General features: G+C 42.1%; 1 protein-coding gene across 2 annotated transcripts in view; it reads left to right on the forward strand.

Annotated features, from left to right (window-relative positions):
* Positions 1–3,255: 3,255 nt before the first annotated feature.
* LOC116939926 (uncharacterized) overlaps positions 3,256–22,262 on the forward strand; it is a 71,294-nt gene continuing 52,287 nt past the window's right edge. For both annotated transcript variants that reach the window (XM_076065332.1, XM_076065333.1), the window contains exons 1-17: positions 3,256–3,359; positions 4,594–4,834; positions 5,346–5,460; positions 5,610–5,694; positions 6,904–6,989; positions 7,533–7,737; positions 9,004–9,129; positions 9,711–9,828; positions 11,158–11,296; positions 13,780–13,875; positions 15,651–15,723; positions 16,221–16,358; positions 17,445–17,609; positions 17,919–18,013; positions 18,740–18,863; positions 19,602–19,857; positions 22,004–22,050. In XM_076065332.1, the coding sequence (XP_075921447.1) occupies positions 3,308–3,359; positions 4,594–4,834; positions 5,346–5,460; positions 5,610–5,694; positions 6,904–6,989; positions 7,533–7,737; positions 9,004–9,129; positions 9,711–9,828; positions 11,158–11,296; positions 13,780–13,875; positions 15,651–15,723; positions 16,221–16,358; positions 17,445–17,609; positions 17,919–18,013; positions 18,740–18,863; positions 19,602–19,857; positions 22,004–22,050 (2,161 nt within the window). In that variant the 5' untranslated portion in view covers positions 3,256–3,307. The remainder of the gene's footprint in view (positions 3,360–4,593; positions 4,835–5,345; positions 5,461–5,609; positions 5,695–6,903; positions 6,990–7,532; positions 7,738–9,003; positions 9,130–9,710; positions 9,829–11,157; positions 11,297–13,779; positions 13,876–15,650; positions 15,724–16,220; positions 16,359–17,444; positions 17,610–17,918; positions 18,014–18,739; positions 18,864–19,601; positions 19,858–22,003; positions 22,051–22,262) is intronic.

Consider the following 22,262-nt stretch of genomic DNA (forward strand, 5'->3'; position numbering starts at 1 on the left):
TCTGGTGAGGCACAGGACTAGTTTATTTTATGATTTGTTTATGTTGACGGGAAATGATTGTCATTGGTATCCTAATATGCATGATTAAGAAACTACGTCAAAAGACATTGCGTTTCTTGTGTAGTGGAGTACGAAGGTGCGTTGTGGAAACAGCTAATTATATGATCACCTGTAGCGAAGGCGAATACAGTGCAGGTTATGTTGGGGCAATTAAGCTGAGTGAGCCGTGGACGGCTGTGATTGGTTGGTGCTGTTGCCAGGGCCGGAGGGGCGTCTGGAAGTCTGGCGAGAATCAGGTGACGGTCATGCGGAGAGCCGTTGGGACTTGGGTTAATTAATTGGGGGTGTAATGAGAGCGGGTATAAGAGCGGGAGTCGGAGTCAACAAGGGGGGGGGGGGGTTGAAGAGCGGAGAGCTTGGAGATGGGTTGAAGTTGGAGAGCTTGGGAGAGTTGGAGTTTGGAGAGCTTGGAGTCAACAGGGGGGAATTGAAGTGTGGAGAGTTTGGAAGACAGAGTTTGAGAGACAGAGCTTGGAAGACAGAGTTTGAGAGACAGATTTTGGAAGACAGAGTTTGAGAGACAGAGCTTGGAAGACAGAGTTTGAGAGAGTTGGAGTTAAGAGTTGAAGGGTGGAGTTGCTGAGTGCAAAGACGCTGTGTGCGAAGTCGCTGTGTGCGAAGATGTTGTGTGTGAAGACGCTGTGTGCGGAGTTGCTGAGTGCGGAGTCGCTGAGTGTGGAGTCGCCGAGTGCGGAGTCGCTGAGTGAGGAAGTTGAAGGAGGAGAGAGCATAGTGACGGTGATAGCGGAGACGAAGAAGTTAGCGGCAGAATAAACGAAGTAATCGTGGGGAGTGGAGAGACAAAGGTGGCGAGCGAGTCGAGTGAAGCATGGCGAGCGAGCCGTGGCGACCTGGACACTGTGGAATGTGGAGGACATGCTGAGAGTTGTAAATAAAGCGGTGTTCGGAGAAAGACAGAAGTTGTCCGAGTGTATGTTTCTTCCGGTCACGTTTGATAACTATGCACGTATTGTTTGTGTAATTGTGGTTGTTCTCGCGTGAGATGTGATTGATAGTGGATGAATGGCTAACAAGTTTAGTCATGTTTGAAAGAGTCGTGAACATGTTTTTCCTCATCACTGTCAAAAATATTTCAACATAAACATACAAGGTCGGTTACAAATGATCTGAGCCTAACAGATTTAAAAAAGTACATTCACAGATGAGAGCCACAATTGTTTTCAACATTCTAAATTTGAATCTTTCGTGACTGCAAGGATTCATACTCTTTGGTTCTTTCGGTAAAGTCACGTAGGTAAAATAAAATAAAACAATTAAATCACGAGATTTCGGAGGCAACACAAGCTTCCGTCTTAAGGTGGAACAGTCACAGCAAGATCGCTGCATCTTGCTGTGACTGTTCCACCTGACCATAACTCACTTCCCCCCCTCCCCTCGCCGTTGCACCATCCTGCACTAGCTAGCTTGGTGAAGTGTGGTGAAGTATGGTCAAAGAACCCTTCGACTGATATACCACGTGCAGGGCTTTACCCAGCAGTGGATTAATTAAGTTAATGGATTTACATTTAAAATGTATATAAATCTTTCATTTGGATGATGCGAAGCAGTGTTAACTGGGGAGCAGTGGTACGGCAGTTAGCATACTGCACAAGTGACCTGACCTAAGTTCAATTCCTGGCCACAGCCAAGATCAGTGGTGAGTAATATCTTAACCGGTAATGGGCCTCCCCAAATTCACCAATGTACTCTAATCAAATTGGTGAGGTATAGTCAACAATCAATAATTAACTGACACAGCATGGGAAGACCTTCATCGGGAATTGTATTGACAAAATACTTCAGACTTTATAAGGTAAACATATTTTTTTGTAGAAGGGTGACCAGACTGCTGTAAATATTCTCACGATGGCTTTGAAACAGCAACTAATACATTTTACATTTTAGGAAGGTGGTGGTGTGGACTTATTGGAATGACTGAGGTGAAATAATAGTGGTAATCTTGAGCACCCAATGGCACAAGCAACTTGTTACCAAAAACCCATGACAGTCACTGGCTGGAGACTATAATATAGAGCCTCGGCTGCTTCTAAACAATGTTGTCAAGCTGTGTGTGTGTACCTGTCACTCCTCAGGTATTTTTGCGAAATTAAAGGTACAATTACCCTTTTTTTTTACAAAATAAGTGACTATTTTTCAAATGTACGAGTATGGCGGCCACTAAAGCAAATAGGCACGCGACTGACTCAAACAATGTGGTGGGTCCGTGCCTTAATTGACGTACATGCCGCCGGCTATGCTTTCGTGATTTTGAAGTCTGTGCCATTTGCGCACGTAATGGCATTATAAGGGAGTGTGACTGCTGGCTTAAAAAACAATTGAACTAGTATTTTTTTCTCCCTCGGGTTACATAGGAATATTTATGGTTTTGGCCATTGATTCATTGGCATTTTGATATGGAATAACTGTAGTTAAGTGTGCATGGTCATCTTTTGGCGAGGCAATTAACTTGTGTGGCTCGAAACATTTAATTAAGTATTTTAATATAGGCATGGTTAAAATGTAGTAAATCAAATATTAGTTACAGGTTGAATGTGTAGCTATTTTAATAAAACAAACCCTGATACACTTTAACTGGCAAAGTTTTATGCTTAATGTTTTATTGAAAGATGTGTTAGTTAAAATAATACGTTTATTACAATTGTAAGTTTCAAATCCGCTTTTTAATTATGGATCATATACTCACTGATAATAAATTATATTCTACACATTTAAGGTCAGGTCAGTGATACAGATTTTTTCACATTTTAAAACTACATCGGAAAAGGTCTTACGAATGAATTCTACTTATGTGTGCAACATGTTACACTCCTATATAGTGTTACCATAGCATAAGATACAAACGCACTATGAAATATGTTGGATTTAAAGCTTTCTTGACTGCTAGGATCCATACTCTTTGGTTCTATTGGGTAAAGTCACGTAGGTGAAAATAAAATACGTGACTTTACCCAATAGAACCAAAGAGTATGAAATATGTTGTGGGAGTAAAAATATATTTAAATATTACTGTAAGAATTTGTGGTACATGACGACAGGGAGTTTACTTGAGTGATGGGATAGTCAAGATAGAAATGAGTCAGCCGCCATAGCCTAAGGCGACTGAATTTTCTGCATGCGGTACAGCAAAGAGACGCACCTTAATGTTAGGGTTGAACAGGTCTTGGTATATAAAGACGCAGACTGTAGTAGCAAGTCAATCAGTCGGTGCCAATTCCTTTATTTTACAATGGGGCTCAGACTGATTTTGCAGCTATCGTTGTGCATGCTGAGTGTTGCACGTAAGTGACATGTTATTGTACTTTTTGCATTGACATTGAGACATTTTACTTTTGAACTGAATGGTTGCGAGTCATTTATCGACATATGCACGCAATAAATGTGTAGTTACCTGTACTTAGTTCGGTTTGATAATATATTGTAAGTTTTGGTTTTATGTCCGTTTTCATGTCTGTGATTTGGGTCTATACAAAATCGAAATATGCCTCTTGAAGTGTAAAACAATGTAATGTGATGCAGTATTTCGTGCAATGCTTACTTTATAGCACTATTGTCTATTAAAAAAGACATACCTTTCAAGCAAAAACCCGAGCCATACCTATCTTCTCTTGAAACAATTCTTGCCACCGACTTTTCCTATTATATTACTTTATTTTTGAAAATTTTCAAATTATAGTTCTTATTTTAAGATGGTTCCACAGGCTACCAACCATGTGATTAACATCTTTACAACACCCAGTTGAAAAATATCTCTCTATCTGGAGTACGCAGTGTGGTTTAGTTAAGCGACGAGTCTATTGCATTGGTTATCACCGTTGTACGGTATAGTATGCAATGAGGTTTAGTCAAGTGATAAGTCTACTCGTAGGTTATCATCATTGTACGGTATAGTATGCAATGAGTTTTGGTTAAGCGTTGAGTCTACTGCATAAGTTATCACCGTTGTCCGGTGTAGTATGCAATGTTAAGTTAAGCGATAAGTCTACTGCGTAGGTGCTTGCTGTTGTATGGTATGATATGAAATGGGGCTTAGTTAAGCGATAAGTCTACTGCGTAGGTGCTCGCTGTTGTATGGTATGATATGAAATGGGGCTTAGTTAAGCGATAAGTCTACTGCGTAGGTGCTCGCTGTTGTATGGTATGATATGAAATGGGGCTTATTTAAACGATAAGTCTACTGCGTAGGTGCTCGCTGTTGTATGGTATGATATGAAATGGGGCTTAGTTAAACGATAAGTCTACTGCGTAGGTGCTCGCTGTTGTATGGTATGATATGAAATGGGGCTTAGTTAAACGATAAGTCTACTGCGTAGGTGCTCGCTGTTGCAGCGCGTATCGATGTGTTTTTGGGTTGTATCGTGCTGTTTTGTCTTGATGTCCGACGTTTCGAGCAAAAACGTTGGACATCGTGCCATACAATACGCGGTACAGCCAGAAAACACATTGGCGAGCTAAAAAAGTAAGCGTGCGTGTTCGGCAAAAACTTGCGACCGGTGTTTTGTCTTCTTTTCCAAGGATCACAGCAAGCCGTCTGCACCACTTGGGGAGGGGGATTCTTCAAGACGTTTGATGAAGCATTTTTTAAATTCAGCTCCAACTGTAGCTACATGTTCTTTCAGGACTGCAGAAGTTCATACGAAGAGTTCAACATCAAGATAAGCCATGGGGCAAACGAACAGTTCTCCGAAATTTTATTCAAAATTGACACTGATGTTGCACAATTTGCCAATGGGAAGGTCTCGTTTAATAATCGCATGTAAGTACAAAGAAATAGTCATTGTTTGTAAATGTCAAGTACCAAATGTAAAGGGTCACGTTATTCACAAACCACTTTTTTGTAACTCATTGGAGAAAACAGAATTAATGTTAAATACTTTCCTAAATGTTATACTTTTGTCTAGACTAGTTCAGTAATTTTATTAAACATATATTAAACATAGTAAACCACTGTAGTCTGCGCTTCTTAAATGGAGGAATATCAAATCTACATGAACTCTTCTGAAGGCCTCTCGTGGCTAGCAGACCTAAACATTGGCATTTAATACCTGAACATGTTTCTCAACGCAAGAATTGAATGACTCGTAGACGTTCACATTTGTTGACATATCTCGACGTAGAGTTCACAACCCCTTTTGTGAAACACACTTCATAATTGTTGAAATGTTGAACATTACAGCAAAATTCTGTTAGCAACTTGAACTGGTAACTCCGTGCTTTTGGTTTATCACTTGGCCATGTTTTATTGACACAAATGAAATGTTTCCCAGATTGACGCTACCCTTCAGCAACAACAAGATTCTCATCCAAACCCATGGCAGTGGTGTGAAACTGGCTTTCAGGCAACTCGAGATATCCGCTTACTTGAATGATGACGCCTTCACGGTAAATCCACCATTTTCAGAACGTCTTCTTGCATGCTGCATTCTGGTTTGAAGTACAACTTGGTACATCCACGATCGTCCGTGTGCTCTAAATGCTATAGTCCCTGTGTGATTAAATGCTAAAAGAAATCCGGTGTTGTCTTCTTGTAGGTGGTGGCTGGGGACGAATTCCGCCAACAGCTGTGCGGCTTGTGTGGCAACTTCGATGGCTCTTCGACTGTGACAACTTCATATAGTAAGACAGCTTGCACCGGTCAATGAGACTACATCACTCCAATCCTCAGATCAATCCACTGGCTCCCAACCAAATCCCGATTTTACCACATGCTCTAAGATTGTCCTCTTATTTAAATCCTGAGTCAACATCACATGATAAAATTGCCTTCACTCCTGCCTGCCTCTCCCCTGTAATCTACTCCCGTCACATGTGCGCTCAACTCCAGGATTTGAGGCCTTCTCTGAACACCTTCAGCTTACCTCTGCTCACCCGGAGGTCGCTCCTTCTCTGCTGCTGCCTCCGTTGTCTGGCATTTCCTCGCACTGGCGATATGTTCTGCTGATTTGCTGCCCCTGTTCAAGCCCAGACTCAAGATGCTCCTTTCCTTCTCTGCCTATGAAGTACTATTCTTTGTGAAGTGTTCTCAATTGCACCTTAACTTAAAAAATATATATCACTTTCATTTGTGTTTGTCACTGTAAAGCACATGACTCTCTATTTTGGGCATAATATAAATATTCAGTTTTATTTTGATGCTCTCTCTACATATATACAAATGATGTTTGTAACAATAATAATTTGTCCCATTGTCAGCCATGATAACAATTGTAAATGATGGGTATACTATACATTAGTATAAATTTCAGCCATGGGTTTAGATTGGTTTAGATTCAACATACATTACAGGAATTGACGTGGGCTAACTAATGCACCCATTGTTAGCTGCCCGATTTGTAAATATTATTGAAGAAATATGACGAGTTTGCAATAATTAAATAATTAACTCGTTGTGCTTATATATTTATTAGCATTGCATAACTGGGCAAGAAACATGTTCCTACAGAGTGCTATGACGCCCTGTTTCGTACCAAATACCAAATGAGTAATGCATCATTGCACATTGTAAATAACAATTATATTTTGTATCCATCTGCCTTATTACATTAGGTTTAAAAGAAAATATCTCAATGCAAGACACCATCATGAAAATATCACACTTAGCAGCTGAATTTCTTATAAGGCATTAACAATGTTTTTCTTTTATATTGTGAAAAAAACGTGGGCACGTTATATCGCGATGCAAGACTCACTCAAACCCGGTCGCACAATTCGCGAGCAATATTCCCGACACGACTGAACCATATAAAAGAAGGTGGAATAAAAGATGGGGGAAAAGAGAGACATTAACAATGTTAATATGTTGCCACAATGTGTTTCTTCATACAGCACTCCCAGCCATCCAGCAATATTTAATCCAGCCCAAGAGTTCTGGGAAATGCACTGCAGTGGTTACATCGTCCTGCAAGGATGAGGTAAACATTCGTATCTACCAATTGCAGGATCTTTGCACTTTCTCCCCACAACCCCAACAATAGGAAACATTTTAAATGTGTAAACAGAGGAGTTTTTTTTTTAAGCTTGATGGCTTTCCACCAAACATATTTTGTAGCACAAACCATTGGCTAGGAACAGCATACATATTTTTTTTTGGGTGGAAGTGTGAAAGCTTTCTATTCCAAAATAATAAAAAATAAGTGCATAAATTGTTTAACTTATATTGATTATATAAAACAATAATATTTCTTGTTTATGTTGTTTGATGTTGATGTACTGTATTTATAACATATCTTAATGAGGACATACTACAGTGCTAAGCTATGACTTAATTTTGCATCAATGCAATTGCTTTCATAATTTTTGCCTTTATGGCTACGCTGATATACAATTATAATCGCAGGACTTCGTTATTAATACAGTAAATGTAACCCAAGATAAATGAAATAAAATGTGCCTCCCCCTTCCCCACCCCCTGACTCTCACCATTGATTCCTCCACCCCAAAAAAACCCGCCACAGAAAATCCAAACATTTTGCAGGCGAACTCTGAATGGGATAGGCTCGTGTGGCCTGAACCAGGAGGGCTATGCAGCCATGTGTGCCATCGAGAAATGCCAGTGTGGTAGTGCCACCACTTGCGGATGCGCTGCCTTGTCAGCTTACTCCAGGGAGTGCAGCCTTCAGTACAAGCCACTGCCGAATTGGCGCTCAAGCCAGATGTGCCGTATGTACCATTTTTCAATTCGCACTTTGCTCAAATAGACAAATGTGAAGTTTATCAACGATGCCATCGTTGTTTACTTGCGGTTGTGATGAGTGAAGTTCAGTTGCAGTGCCAGTGTGTGAGTAATCATCAAGTTGCAATTAATTAATATTTAAATTTTAATGTAATGTTGCACAATGCATGTTTTGTTCATACACACAACCGATTGTGTATTGAATGTACAGTTGCCATCGAGCCAGCTGTAATCTCTTAAATATTGACAACTCACCGTGACAAGAATGGCAGAATGACAATTACATATAACCTGACAAGCTTATGTTGCTGTAATCAAATTGGATTTGATCAAAGTCAAGCTTAATCCACCTTATTGGGTACAACACGTATTACAGTACCATATGCAGTGTGGTGTATTATTGATCGGAATCAGAACATCCTGAATACACATAAATGCATACTGTGCTATAGAGGGTTAGGATTTAAGTCGGTAGTGCATGCATGTCTTCCAATGGCGAGAACACGAGTTACATTTCCAGCCGAAGTAATTTACTCTCCAGGGCCAGTGAAAGTCATATCACTGGAGGAAAGTCAGCAATGGTTTTAGCTACTGATGTGGCCACGCTACAGCCATGTAAATGGTGCGTAAGTGTAAATATAAACAGTACGGGGCATGGAATGAAGTACATTATGTGTCTCCAACAAGCAGTCTGGAACTGTTTCCAGTCTCAAAAGCGATGGAGGATTTCTAAATGCAGCGTCAATGTTTAGGGATTGAGCTCAAGGCGTTGGTTCCACTGTCCGACGAGAGTTTTTCACCTGTCCTGGCTTTCCCAGGAGCAGCCTCTCTTTGAGGCAGCTGTCCTGGTAAATCTCTACGTCTTCCTGGAACATAAAACGTCATGGTTTTTGTCAGCTGCGTATAACTGCACTCAGGAAAATGACTTTACATGTTGTTCTCCTCTCTTTCGGGAATGTGAGATTCTTCCCACCTTTTGTATGTCCGAGTTTTTTTGTACCTCAAAGGCAACATCGGAGTTGGATAGCTGATCCAGAACTCTTCTGCAATGTGGGTTTGAGAAAAGCCAAGCAAAAAACTTGAGTTATAATAGACCTGCTGTGGATGATCACATCCAGGCCTTGAGCTAAGAATCTGTCCTTCCTTCGCTTGCGAGCGTGACCACAGGCCCTTCCCCGTTCCTGGGAACCGCTTTTTATGAAGTGCATAGCATGTATAAATGTGGTAAGATCGTTTTTTTTGTGTCCAATTAGCACCCCAAGATTGCCCAGGTAATCTCGAGTATCAGGAGTGTGGCTCCACCTGCCCTCCAACTTGTGCCAACATGGACCCATCCAAGTGTCAGGAACCGTGTGTTGCCGGCTGTGTCTGCCCGTCAGGTGGGTCCCAAAAAGCACACCTGTTTTTATTTGTTTTGTTGTTGTTGTTACATTTTAGTCAAGGGATTCAAAATGTCCAATGAAGCATAATTTTACTGCCATGAACTTGTGAAAGTTGATATCGTCATTGACGTGGTGAAATATGATAGAACTGGGTATGCTGAGTTGTTGCTTTGCTGCCTTTGTTGGAGTCCTCACAGTATTTTTTTTTCTATTTGTGGTTATGTGAATTCTTTAAATTGTAGTGATGGTGGTGTTGAGCAGGCAATCATAACATGTAAAATTGTCATTTATACTGACAGATTTTATCTTCAGTTTATTTAAACAATAAAAAAACAACACAGCACCTCAAGAGCCAATGCAATTTATAACTCTGGGCAAGTTCTGATATATTGAGAAATGTCCAAGCTTTAACAAAATTTGATTGGTAACCGATTCGTAAAATTTGTGATGTTGGAATGAAGAGATCAATAAATTGTGTGGCCATGCTGTCCAACAGATGACCGCCCTTTATCGATGTGCCAGTGCGCGATTGTGTCAGCTGCATTCTCAATAGTTCGTCGCTTGCACTTACTTCACAGGAACTGTGCTTTCCGCTATCAACGAAGAAACGTGTATCGCACCAGAAGAATGTAGATGCAACTACAATGGGATTACATACGATGCGTCGGATAAGATCACCATAGACTGCAATTCCTGGTAGGCATTGTGTGCTCGCTATATTGTAATGATTTAGTTTCCACTTATAACTCACAGACGACTTACAACAATGTAATGATAGAACGTGGTCGTTTGAAGACACGCGCACAAGCATGCACAGAATTCAGCGTCATCTCTTACATCACGGGTGGCCAACCTGTAACAGACCAAGAGACAACAAGTACCCGCAAGTTCTACAAAGAACCAAGTGTGTGTATATATATAAACACTTTTCATGTGTATATATTGACAGTTTTTGGCACAACACGGAAGACATTCATTATTCTTTGCTAGTGTTATATATGTTATACGTGATGCCCTTTCGATAGAGCCAGCATGTGGGTGGATTAAAGAGCCACCGCATGTGGCTCGGGAGATGCCGGTTGGCCACCACGTGTCTTGCACATACACTGTCAATGAGACACATTTGTACTATTTGGTTCTTTCGGTAAAGTCACGTAGGTAGAAAAATAAAAATAATATATCACGACGTTTCGGTCGTCCTCAGGTGGAAAAAATAATCCAGCAATGGAACTGCTGAAGCAACAGCTGAACCAACAGCAGTTCCACTGCTAGATTATTTTTCCCGCCTGAGGACGACCGCTTGTGTTCCGATCGAAACGTCGTGATTTATTTTATTTTATACCTACCGAAAGACTTTACCGAAAGAACCAAAGAGTATTATTGATTCCTGCAGTCACGGAAGCTTCAAATCAAGATTGAGACACATTTGTTTCTTTCGGAGCACAACTAATAAATAGATTCACTGTGTATTATATTGTCTTCAGTTAGACCCTAATTGTGTGTGTATTTTTTAATTTATTAAAATGCACAATTTAATCAACTTAATTTGCTTCTCTGTGAGTCAGTGGAAGTCGGTGCACACGAGTGCCTCCATTATCATAGAACATCAGCCAAGAAAGCAAACATTCTAACCATGGACCTAGAGTATGGCACTGATGATGATCTAGCTAAAGATAAATAAAACATCTTAATGTAAATGTTCCACATCGTAACCCGATAGCATTTTAGAAATATTGCTAAACTCTCTTCCCAATCCCTCTCATTGTTTGACATGAGAGTTGGGAACACTGTACAGTACTTTCGTGACATTTACCTCCAATTAGCACGGCTACGTACGGTGTGAAAGAAGTTCAACACACATATCCATACAAATGAACAAAACATTCAGGCAACGTATTGGGAACAAATTAGATCTTTGCGGGGGGGGGGGGGTGAAGAGGGCTGAGGCATCTCACAGTAACTTGGTAAACGAATACAACCGTTTGCAAGTGCCACGCGACACCTTTTGTCCCTGTGCATTAACAGCACGTGCGAGGCAGGGTCATGGACCTGCACCACACGCCTCTGCCCGAAGGCCTGCTCCCTGGAGAGTGGCGCCCACTTCAACACGTTCGACTCCAGGTCTTACACTTTCCACGGAGTCTGCAGCTACTACCTGGCGGTGGTGAGTACGCCCAATGGCAACGTGCGTGCACTCCGTCAGCGTTTCTCGGTGTCTCCCCCCCCCACCCCCCCCCCTTGACTGATGCGCCATCATTTGTGACCTTTTTTGAATGTCTTCACCCGAGGCCCTTTACGATCGCTCAGCCAGGAATGGTTCAAGCGAGGGGACGTGGTTGGCAAAATGTCACCGGGGAGCACTCGGTCGACATGCTCACCAGCGCGTTTGGCAAGATTAACAATTTATTAGAAACAAGCGCACGTTGCACTCAGAGCATTGGGGCAGAAGGAGAGTCGTAGCTGTACGTGCCCTGCAATCCAGCGCCGTGTGTGGGGGTTGCACAATTGATCCTTATGGCTATACCCCGGGGTAACCAAATAATAAAAACTGGCCGAGGCAATGAAATATTTTATTTCTGGGACACCATTTTTTCCAGGGATGTACTTAACTCCGCGACTGGGGTACCATTCAATGCGAAATCAGTGCTACTCCACGATGTCGAAACGCAGCGAGGGCGATTGCGCTGAAACCCAGAATGCTCGTACGCACCGTAGTGGTGCATCGTGTACAGCTCGTCGAGATGAGTCAATCGCCGCATCGCCGACCATCAACAGACTACCCCGGGGTACCTCCATGAGGTTCAAATGCTGTGAAACTCCCTTCGCACGGGTGTCGAAGTCCCCATACTCTCTGGCTTGCCAGGAGAATGCGGTCCAGCGTATTCGCGCTAATCTCCCTCCATCTGTGTCATCTTGCATGGAATAGCGGTGCCTCCCTCGCACGCGTGGGTTGTCTCTGGGTGCTCACGTTTCCCCGCGCGTGTATGAACATTAGTTGGATGAAAACATGTTTACATACAGAGCAACTGCAGAGCTTGGGCAATAATTATTGGAGCCGGCTCACCACTTGCTTGCCTTCCCACATGTCTTGTGGTTCCTTGCGCCTCTGAGTCGTTCTCTCTCTTTGACGGTGAGTAAAAACTGTGCGGGTTACTAGTTGGAGTTATTATTGTTAGTAGTAGTTAGAATGCTCCGCTAAAAACCCAGTGACCTCGGTTCGATTTCCAGTCACGGATAACGTCAGTGTCGGAACCTGTCATGAGGTCTCCCACAGATTGACTCGGCTTTAAATGAGAGTCATATGTGCTGCGGTGTACAACAACCATCAACGTTGGGGAGACAAATCCGATCACATCATCTCCTCGTGCACAATGCCAGTATTAAGCACGGTTGGCTACGTGCAGTGTCAAATAAGATCAACATACATGAATAATAGTCACTAATAGCGCTTGCCCCCAATAGGCAATGAGGCGAAATAATTATGTTTTGTCAATATTTTTTAAATGAGATTAAAAGACATTGGGCAAAACTTTTTTGGGTCATTGATCCATTGGCACATTTCTTCAGTTTCTGACAATGTATTCCTTGTCTCGTGACATGTCACGGCACAATTACCTACTATAATCACCCAGAAATGTCTGTCCGTCCCGCGCGTGACGTCACTCCACATGAGGCCCACCCACCCGCGTGATGTCACTCAGCGAGGACCACCCCCCCCCCTTATTAATATTCATGAGTGGGCGGATTTTTACACTAACGCAGAGGAAGGTCGAGCTCAATTATATAACTTATTACGCAAAGTCGTTTCAAATATGACGTTTATTTCCAGAAAGTGACGGTAAAAAAATCTATCTACGCAGCACAATGCTACATCCGTGCGTGACGTCACTGCAAAAGAGCCAGCCCCCCCTTCATTAATACAGTAAAACCTTGGATTGCGAGTAACTTGGTCTGCGAGTGTTTTGCAAGACGAGCAAAATTTTTAAATAAATATTAATTTGATAAACGAGTAAGGTCTTGCAATACGAGTAGTACGTATACGCTTTGTCTGATCACAACTGATATACGAGTGCTTTGATATACGAGTGCTTTGGATTACAAACACGTTTCCGGAACAAATTATGCTCGCTATCCAAGGTTTTACTGTATTCATGCCCGCGTGGAAATGTATGCACAAGAAGGTCGGGCACTCCACATGCCGCACCCCTCCGCAATAACTATGAGAGGGTGACGTCACTCCACATTCCGCACCCCTCCACAATAACCATGAGGGGGTGACGTCACTCCACATGCCGCACCCCTCCACAATAACCATGAGGGGGTGACGTCACTCCACATGCTGCACCCCTTCCCCCAATAACCATTAGCGGGTGACGCTACTCCACATGGGGCAACCCCCCCCCCTCATTAATAATCATGAGCTGAACTATTTTTCTATTGAATATTTCACATTTGATGCAATCTACACGGGCAAAAACGCTCGTCAAAAGTGTTTTTTTTGTCTATTAGAATGTATATGTTTAGTATGTACCAGTAGTACTCAAGTGTTGTCAACTTGACTTCCTGTTGTATTGTGTCATCTCCACATGTGAAAACGATATGTGGAGTGAATTTTGACACGTTTGCATAATTCTGTCCAATTTCCAGGGGGATGATTGGTCCGTGGAGGTTCTACTTACATCATGCCCAACTGGACTGGTTGATCGGACTTGCTTGGATAGTATCTATTTGAAAACACCAATGGTATGTAATTAACAGTCTTACCGATAAGAAACGTATCGACTGTTATAAATATACTAGCGGGAAGTACCCAGCGTTGCCCGGTTCAAAAAGACAGACACACACATCGACTTACACACACTTACAGAGATCGACCCACACACTCAAACATCGACTTTAGCTACACACACGGAGTTACACACATATCGACGTACACGCATACAGCGACTCACACACACACATACATAGACAACCACACACATCGACCTAAACACACATATGGACTCCACACACACATATCGACTAAGACACACACATGGACTTACACACACATGGAGCCATGCACACACATCGACTTACACACCCACAGACTCACACACACATACACAGACTGACACACACAACGCCCTACACACAAAGACACATTGACTCGCACACACACGTCGACTTACAAACACATAAACATCGACTTACACGCACACATGGACTCACACACACAAACACATCGACTCTGACACTCACACACATGGGACTTACACACACACATCGACTGACAGACACATCGACTGACACACACATTGACTCATGCACACACTTGGACTTACACATACACATCGACACACACACACAAACATCGACGCACACACAGACGCATCGACTCGCGCACACACACAAAGCGACCATCGCTGACACGCAGATGAACTTACACGGACACAAGGACATAGGCACACACACAATAAAGACAGTAAATTGTGAAAAATGAGTTGTCTGCAAACAAACATAATTATTCGTATAAATGCAAGGTGATTATTAAAGAAATAGGTTTGAATGTACGTAAGTTTAGCGAAAGAAGAAAATTAAATAATATTTTGTACAAACAATAGTATGTTAATATTTCCAAGGTTATGTAAATGATAGTTTTTTATGTACGTGCGTTTAGCGAAAGAAGCAAGAAAATGAAATAATATTTGTCTGCACGCAAAAAAAAGTAATTAATTATTCACAAGGTGATTAATTAAATAATAGGTTTCTATCTACGTGAGGTTAGCGAAAGAAGCAATACAAAAAAGTTGTCTGCACACAAACAAAATGATTATTATATTTCCAAACCAATTGTTTTAATATAATTTTTCTATGTACGTGAGTTTAGCGAAAGAAGCAATAAAATTGTACTTAACATTACCGTGGTGAGGCCTAGTCCCGTGCAGAACCCGCGGCCTCGCCTAGATTGTGCAGCCGGCCGAGGTGGCTCCCTGGCAGGCTGTGGGCTGGGCCCACGCTACAATAATTACTATCGAAGCGCTATATAATATTAATGTAGGGACTCTATAGCAGTAACTGCACGTATTGGGGTGGGGTGGGGTACATGACATTTAGAGGAATTAACGTCAGCCTTTTGTGTGAAAATGTCCCCCTCACCCCGACCGACTTGGTTAAATCCGTCCCCCCCACAGAACGCCTGTGACTTGGTACGGTCGAGCGCGCTCCATTTAATAAATAATTGAACGCAAACTGCACAAAATCTCTAATTCAAGTAATGTAAAGTTGACAGATGGGAAACAGGAATAGCGCTTGCGTGGTACCTGGCAATATATTTTTTTTACGTAAACCCAACCGTTGGAGAGCCAAGCGCGCGACCACACACAAACCCACACACAAACCCCGCCACAAACCCACAAACAAACCCACACACAATTTTTTACTTTTATATATAGAAGATAGATCATACAATTTGCTGTTATAATATATGTCCGCTTAAACAATACAATGCAATCTTTGTTTTATTTCTGTTCATACAGAGATCTCTTGAATTCAAAAGCAACGGAAAAATTATTTCGTCACAAATGAGTGTTTCTCTGCCGTACATATCAGGTAATTTAAAACTACTCTAAATGCAGTCATCAACCTCATCAGCCATCGCCCACTGTTAGATGAGGGCCTGCAAGCTGTCACCATCCCTGCTGATCTAGTGATACCACAATCGATTTCACTTCTGCACAATCTCGACGATGATCCGCCTCTTGGCTGTGTGCTCTCTGTTAGCTGCAATTCCATCGCCAGTCTCGTCCACCTGCTATCTTGCCCTTCACCGATTGGTCCACCCCAAGTCTACTTACATTCACCTCTCATTCATCTTTCTATACATTTTATCCTGACGTGCCTCCAATACGGCTGTATTAGAACAATCCGATTGTGTTGCTCTAACATTGTGTTTGTCTTTTGTTTACTATTCTGTAAACACTGCTTGCCTCGATAAGGTGCATTCTTAAAAAAAATAATCAAGCTTTTGTATTGCAGTTTAAGCCACCGGAGCTCCCCGTGTCAGAATACAGGATGAACAATCGTGTTGTGTTTATCGTCCTCCGCAGATTCGGTCAAGATATTTCGGAAATCCTCAATGTTCATTCAGGTTGATACGTCATACGGGATGATGATGCTGGTACAGAATTCCCCGACCATGCAGGTCTACATTGGGCTCATTGACAGCGTGATGTTCAGGGAAACAGGTACATTTTAACATCTCTCACATTTCAAATGAATGCGTTGATTCGTGGTAAATGTATGTTGATTGAATAATATGTACTGTGACTGGAGGATGAAGGTAGAGTGGATCATTCGAATATATTAAAAAAAATATCATTGCGAACACAGTTGTTTTTGTCCCGATTTATATTTTCTTCATTGCTTAACTTAATTTTATTCGTTATGCTTTTGTCATTTTGGAGACCCAGGTCACTCTTGCAGATTAGACTTCTATCCTGGTCTCTTGAGTTATCACGTGGTTTAAAACATTGCTTGAGATCACTCCATGTCGGTATGGCTAATGTTAAGGTATGACTCTACTAGCATGGAAAAGGTCAATCCCAATCCAAGAGTAAAATGTATCTACCATTCCAGAGTGTTTTTCCTTCCATAGCCATTCAACACAACATTTATAAAAAAATATATAATTTGTCATTGATTTCAAAGAATAATCAATTGCTGGTTAAACAAATGTATAAACACATCACTGCGTGATATATACAAATAATAGTGTAAGGTCCTTTGTAAATCCATTGCTGGATTAAGTTATCCGCTTGCCATATAATTCATGGGGGTTGTTTGACCATACTGGTCATTGCAAATTGGTGAAAGGAGAGCCGAGGACTAGTTCAGATATCATTCACCACTGCTCTTAGCCATGGCTGGAAATCAAACTCGGGTTGCCGGTTTCATATTGCAGTGCACTAACCACTGCTTCACAGTTCGGCCCATATAAAGTTATATATAGCTTTAAGTAAGATAAATTATTTATTTTCAAACACCAATTGTGATTCAAATGTCTGATCATTACCTTGATTTGCTTAATTAGATGTAACATATTATTGGTCCTTTCGGTAAAGTCACGTAGAAGGGAAACAATAACATAATAAAAATATGAAACAATAAAATTCTCACGACGTTTCGAACGCAACACAAGCAGTCATCATCAGGTGTGAAAACCACAGCAACATTAGATGTAACATGACAAACTTATTTATTATCTTAAAGTAAATGACTAACATGAGCAACAAAACAAACCTAGTCATTTTTTCCAATGTGTACGCCAACAGGGCTATGTGGAAATTTCAATGGCATCGCTTCGGATGACTTCATGTCCAGCCAAGGGCTTGTGGAAGGCACTGCCGCTGCATTTGCAAACTCATGGAAAGTGAACCCAGACTGTGAGGATGTTGGCACCGTGATCAGAGACCCATGCCAGCTGAACACGGCAGTTGGTATGTATGTTGCCTCGAATGATACCACAAAACCACATTCAATGTCTGTATGCAGCATGGGAGTACAGTAATGCTTGTAGTTGAACGATCTCAAATATTATTACTCATCTATATTTAATTGTAGTGCTGTGTTTTGCATTCAGCACTTTAGTGTCTCATGCTTGGGTACGTTTTGCTTTTCTATCAACAATTAATTACTTCACAAGTTTTATGGCTGAATAAACTCTCAAAGTCACTGGCAACAATAAAATAAGAACCATAAAAAAGCTGCACTATTAACTCCTTTGCTCTTTTAAATTGTTCAAATAGCAAAACAGGCTGAATTGAGATGCGCCATTCTGCGAAATTCCACGGCATTCTTCAAGGACTGCCATTACCTGGTCGACCCTTACAGCTACTACTCGGTAAGTGTAGCCCCAATGCACGCACATATATGCAATGCTTCAGTAGATGCACATTTTCGATATGTGAACGTAAGTCATACATCTTTGGAATGTACATGCCAAGTAAAGTTATAGTGATATTATCTTACAACATAGTAAGATGTTTAAAACACGCTTCATGAGGGTTAAAATATCACTCTGCCCCTATTTTAATAGTCCATTTTGATATATTTTCTGTCATTTGTTTCATTATTTCACCATAATAATTGGCATGGGCTGGGGGAGATGCCCAGGGCTGGTTTAGATATCACTCATCACCATTGTTAGCTTTGGTCCGGAATCAAACTCAGGTCACCGGCTATATTGTGTGTAGTGCTCGAACCGCTTCACCACTGCTCATATAATTTCAGAACATTTATTGAAAATGTGCTTGCACTGGAATTTTATAAACATATTAAGCTACGTTATTGTCACATGAGGTGGCTTTGAAAACGGGGAGTATTGTTTGCTCACCCATACAGAGCTTCCTTTAAAAAAAACATATATACAGTACTTCAGAGGCGTTTCCAAAACTGTCACAATTATAATAATCAATAAATTCAAAGAGGGTAGAATCATGTGCTTAAAATCACTGCCAAATATGACGCACTTTGCTTTATGAGACCATAAAAATGTTTATACCAATAAATGGCAGCTTTATTTATCCGTTTAGTAATATACTCCCTTTTTTATGTGCTCGTTGTTTAGAGGTGCAAGCAAGACGCATGCAGCTGTCCTTCAGGACAGGACTGCATCACAGAAACCTTCCTCTCCTATGCTCTCGCCTGTGCATCCAAAGGCCTCGTTTTTGAAAACTGGAGGAAGGCCACCGGTAAAAGAACCCACACCAAAATAATAATAATAAAATGACTACCGATTACAGTCGTTAGCTATTACACCTATCTATTGCTGTACATCTATTACACCTTTGACACCTTTTAGCAGTGGTGTTTGTTGCTGACCATTTGGTTTTTTGGGCCTTTGCAGCTGTGCCCAGCAGCGGTGATATGATACAAAAAGTGCAGGTTCTTATTCTGAAATAGTGTTGAACATTTTCTTTGATAAGGTGGGGAGTTGATCAGCAACGTGTGTGTGTTCACGTCGTCGAGGTTGGTTGAGCTAGTGGGCAGCTTGCGGAGACTCCTGGTGGCCGTTTGAAATGTTGCCAGTCGATGACCGAAGTGGGTGGGAGCTGGTGGTCTTTGTGGTCCATCGTTTGACATTGCTGACCGCAGTCACCCTGTGGGGCGATTCTTAATTGTCCATTGGTGTGGGAGTGTTGAACAGTGCTCCATATTTGAGAAGCACACTTTTTTGTTCCCAAAATGTGACAAGCCCATGTTGTAATTTAGTATCAATTTTTTTGTCTTAACATAAATGGCCTTGCAGCATTAATGTAAAGCCCATTGAATGTTCACGCATGTGATTGTGCATATGTGTGTTTTTATGGAAAATAGTTAAGTCGTAACAAGTGCTCACCAAAAAAAACCACGCCCCAACATCATCCCACGAGGCTAAACCGAGTGTCTGTTTCTTTCCGCTTGCACCGTCCACCTCATATTTTGAACAGACTCTCAGCTGGTGGAGTGTCCAAATGCCGAAGTGTACAGCTACAACGCCAACGCATGCAACCAGACGTGCCGCTCGTTGAGCAGCGTGGACCTGGCGTGCCAGGAGAGCGGCTTGGTGGCCGAGGGCTGTCAGTGCGCTGAAGGCCTGTTTGCTAACGACGAGGGGATGTGCGTCCCTGCCGTGAGCTGCCCCTGCTACGTAAATGGCGATATCCTCAAGCCTGGCGAGAAAGTGACCATCGCAGACATCCCATGGTAATGGACCAAATTAAGTTTGATGGGGGCCCAGGGCTGTTGGGGTATTTGGGGACAATATTTGTACCCAAGATTGCATTCCTTCTTTTAACTGTTTTACCACCATCTACGCCCGATGCAAAAACTCTGTGGCTACATTAATTATTTCTGTGCTTAATTTTAAATGTCATGTATGAATTGTAAAGCTCGATAAAAGTTAAACCAAACAATAGCATTTAAATGTTGCCACATAACTGGTGGTAATATGCTTCTGAATTCTCTGCCTCTAATTACCAAGTGACCTATACGATTTGTCATAGTACTACAGTATTGTGTTTTAACCATTAGAAAGCATTCATAATTATTTTTTAAAGGTCAGACTGCAAAAATAACTTATGTATCGCAAACCCTCCTCCACCCAACACAGCCGATTTATAAAGTTGTCACGTGAAACAAATGTGCCAATGTGTAGTGTTCGATTTCACTCGGACAACTTTTGTCTTTTTTCGAACACCGCTTTATTTACAACTCTCCGCATGTCCTCAGTATTTCACAGTATCGATGTTGCCACGGCTCGCTCGCCGTACTTCACTCGACTCGCTCGCCACCTTTGTCTCTCCACTCCCCACTATCACTGCGCTTACTCCACCGCTAACTTCTTCGTCTCCGCTCTCCGCTATCACCGATGCTATGCTCTCTCCACTGCGAGCTACTTCGTCTCTGCTCTCCGCTATCACCGACGCTATGCTCTCTCCACTGCTAACTACTTCGTCTCTGCTCTCCGCTATTGTTACGCTCTCTCCACTGCTGGCTGCTTCTCTTCTTCAGCTCCGCTATCACACTCTGTTTCCAAACTCCGTCTCCAACTCTGTCTCCCAACTTTCCTCCCCACTCCACGTCTTGCCTCGTCCAGCTCCCAACTCCCTCTCCTGCTCCATTTCCCGACTCCCCAATTTATCCCCGCTCTCATTACTCCCGAATTAATTAGTCCGTGCCCCAACGACGCTCGGCGTCGTTCGCACCTGTTTCTCACCCAGACCTTTAGGCGCCACTCTAGCCTTGACAACAGCTACAGCCAATCACAGCCGTCCTTGGCTCCCCCAGCCTAATTGCCCTAACATAACCTGCACTGTATTTGCCTTCGCTACAGGCTGACCCAACATAACCGTTACTGTCTTTGTTACCATGAAATCACGCTGTTTGCACTACGCACCTTCCTACTCCACTACAAATGTATTACTGCTTCAGCACACTGCTGTCTTGGAGAGCAATATCACACCATTTAAATCGGTATGACATTTCACTGATAGTTACAACCGGCATCATCAGGCAGTTTCTAGAATTGTGAAAATATCCTCCGGTGTTGGGCCTTAAATCGGAGGTGTGACGCCATCAATGTGCATTCACACGCAGCATTATCTTTTTGGAGGAACCTCAACACTGAAGCCATGGGCTCCTGTGGGCTCAGTTTTGAGGCCATCATTTTCACATCTACGTTAAAAGCTACAGGAGCATTGCTCACACTTGGAAGTAGATCGCATCAGTCATCATCGCACCTCCGGTTATCACAGTGCGAAATAACATACATACATTCATTGCCTGCCTGTTTCATAGTAAGGCAGCGTCACATAAGTTGAGTTTCATCAATGACATTCAAGAAGAATGTTCGAAGTAAAGTAAGTTGTATAAAACAATAAAACAACACCACGGTTGCCTGTAGAGAAAGAATAAGTGTAGGGATGGTCAAGAATGATTCATGACTTCAAATGTCAAATTGAAGTAGTACATTCCTACCACTTACAGCATGAAGCAGTGATGACTTTGAGAAAATAAATCTTAACATTTATGCATCTTACGTACTTTCAGCTGCCTAACTATTCTTGGGCTTGTATATTTTTGCAAGTCTCATTTTCCTGATTAAAGGTAATACTTTTTTGGGGTGTAGTTGCCGTGATCTATAATTTTAATGGAGTTTCGCACAGACACCGCCTCGGGATATAATTATATATTCATGCTCACATGCGCAGCAAAAGTGCACTCTTTAAAAAAAAAGTGTATTGTTTCCTGTGATATCCATGTGTCTGATGTATTACAATATAAATTGTTAATTCACTTCAAACACTATGGCTTGGAACATTCATTGATGCCTTTTTTCCTTCATTAACAGCTACTGCCGTGAAGGACAACTCCTCTGCTCCGAGAGCAAAAAAGAAGGTACACAATGGATCCGTGGTTGTTGCCGGCCTTCTCACAGAGCACGGCATGCCTTTACAATGTTCTGGCGAAAGAAACCAATTTTAGGTCGTGGCGCCCGATCATTTTTCTCGTGCCCTGCCTCGTTCTGGTGGCACCGTGTTCGTCTGGCGCTGTCCCGTCGCAAAATCCGCAGCTGCATTTGGCGTGTCGGCCGCATTTGGCATAGCAGG

This window comes from Petromyzon marinus, chromosome 7, assembly GCF_048934315.1.
Source record: "Petromyzon marinus isolate PM22_M1 ecotype Great Lakes invasive population chromosome 7, UKy_Petmar_22M1.pri1.0, whole genome shotgun sequence".
NCBI lineage: Eukaryota > Metazoa > Chordata > Hyperoartia > Petromyzontiformes > Petromyzontidae > Petromyzon > Petromyzon marinus.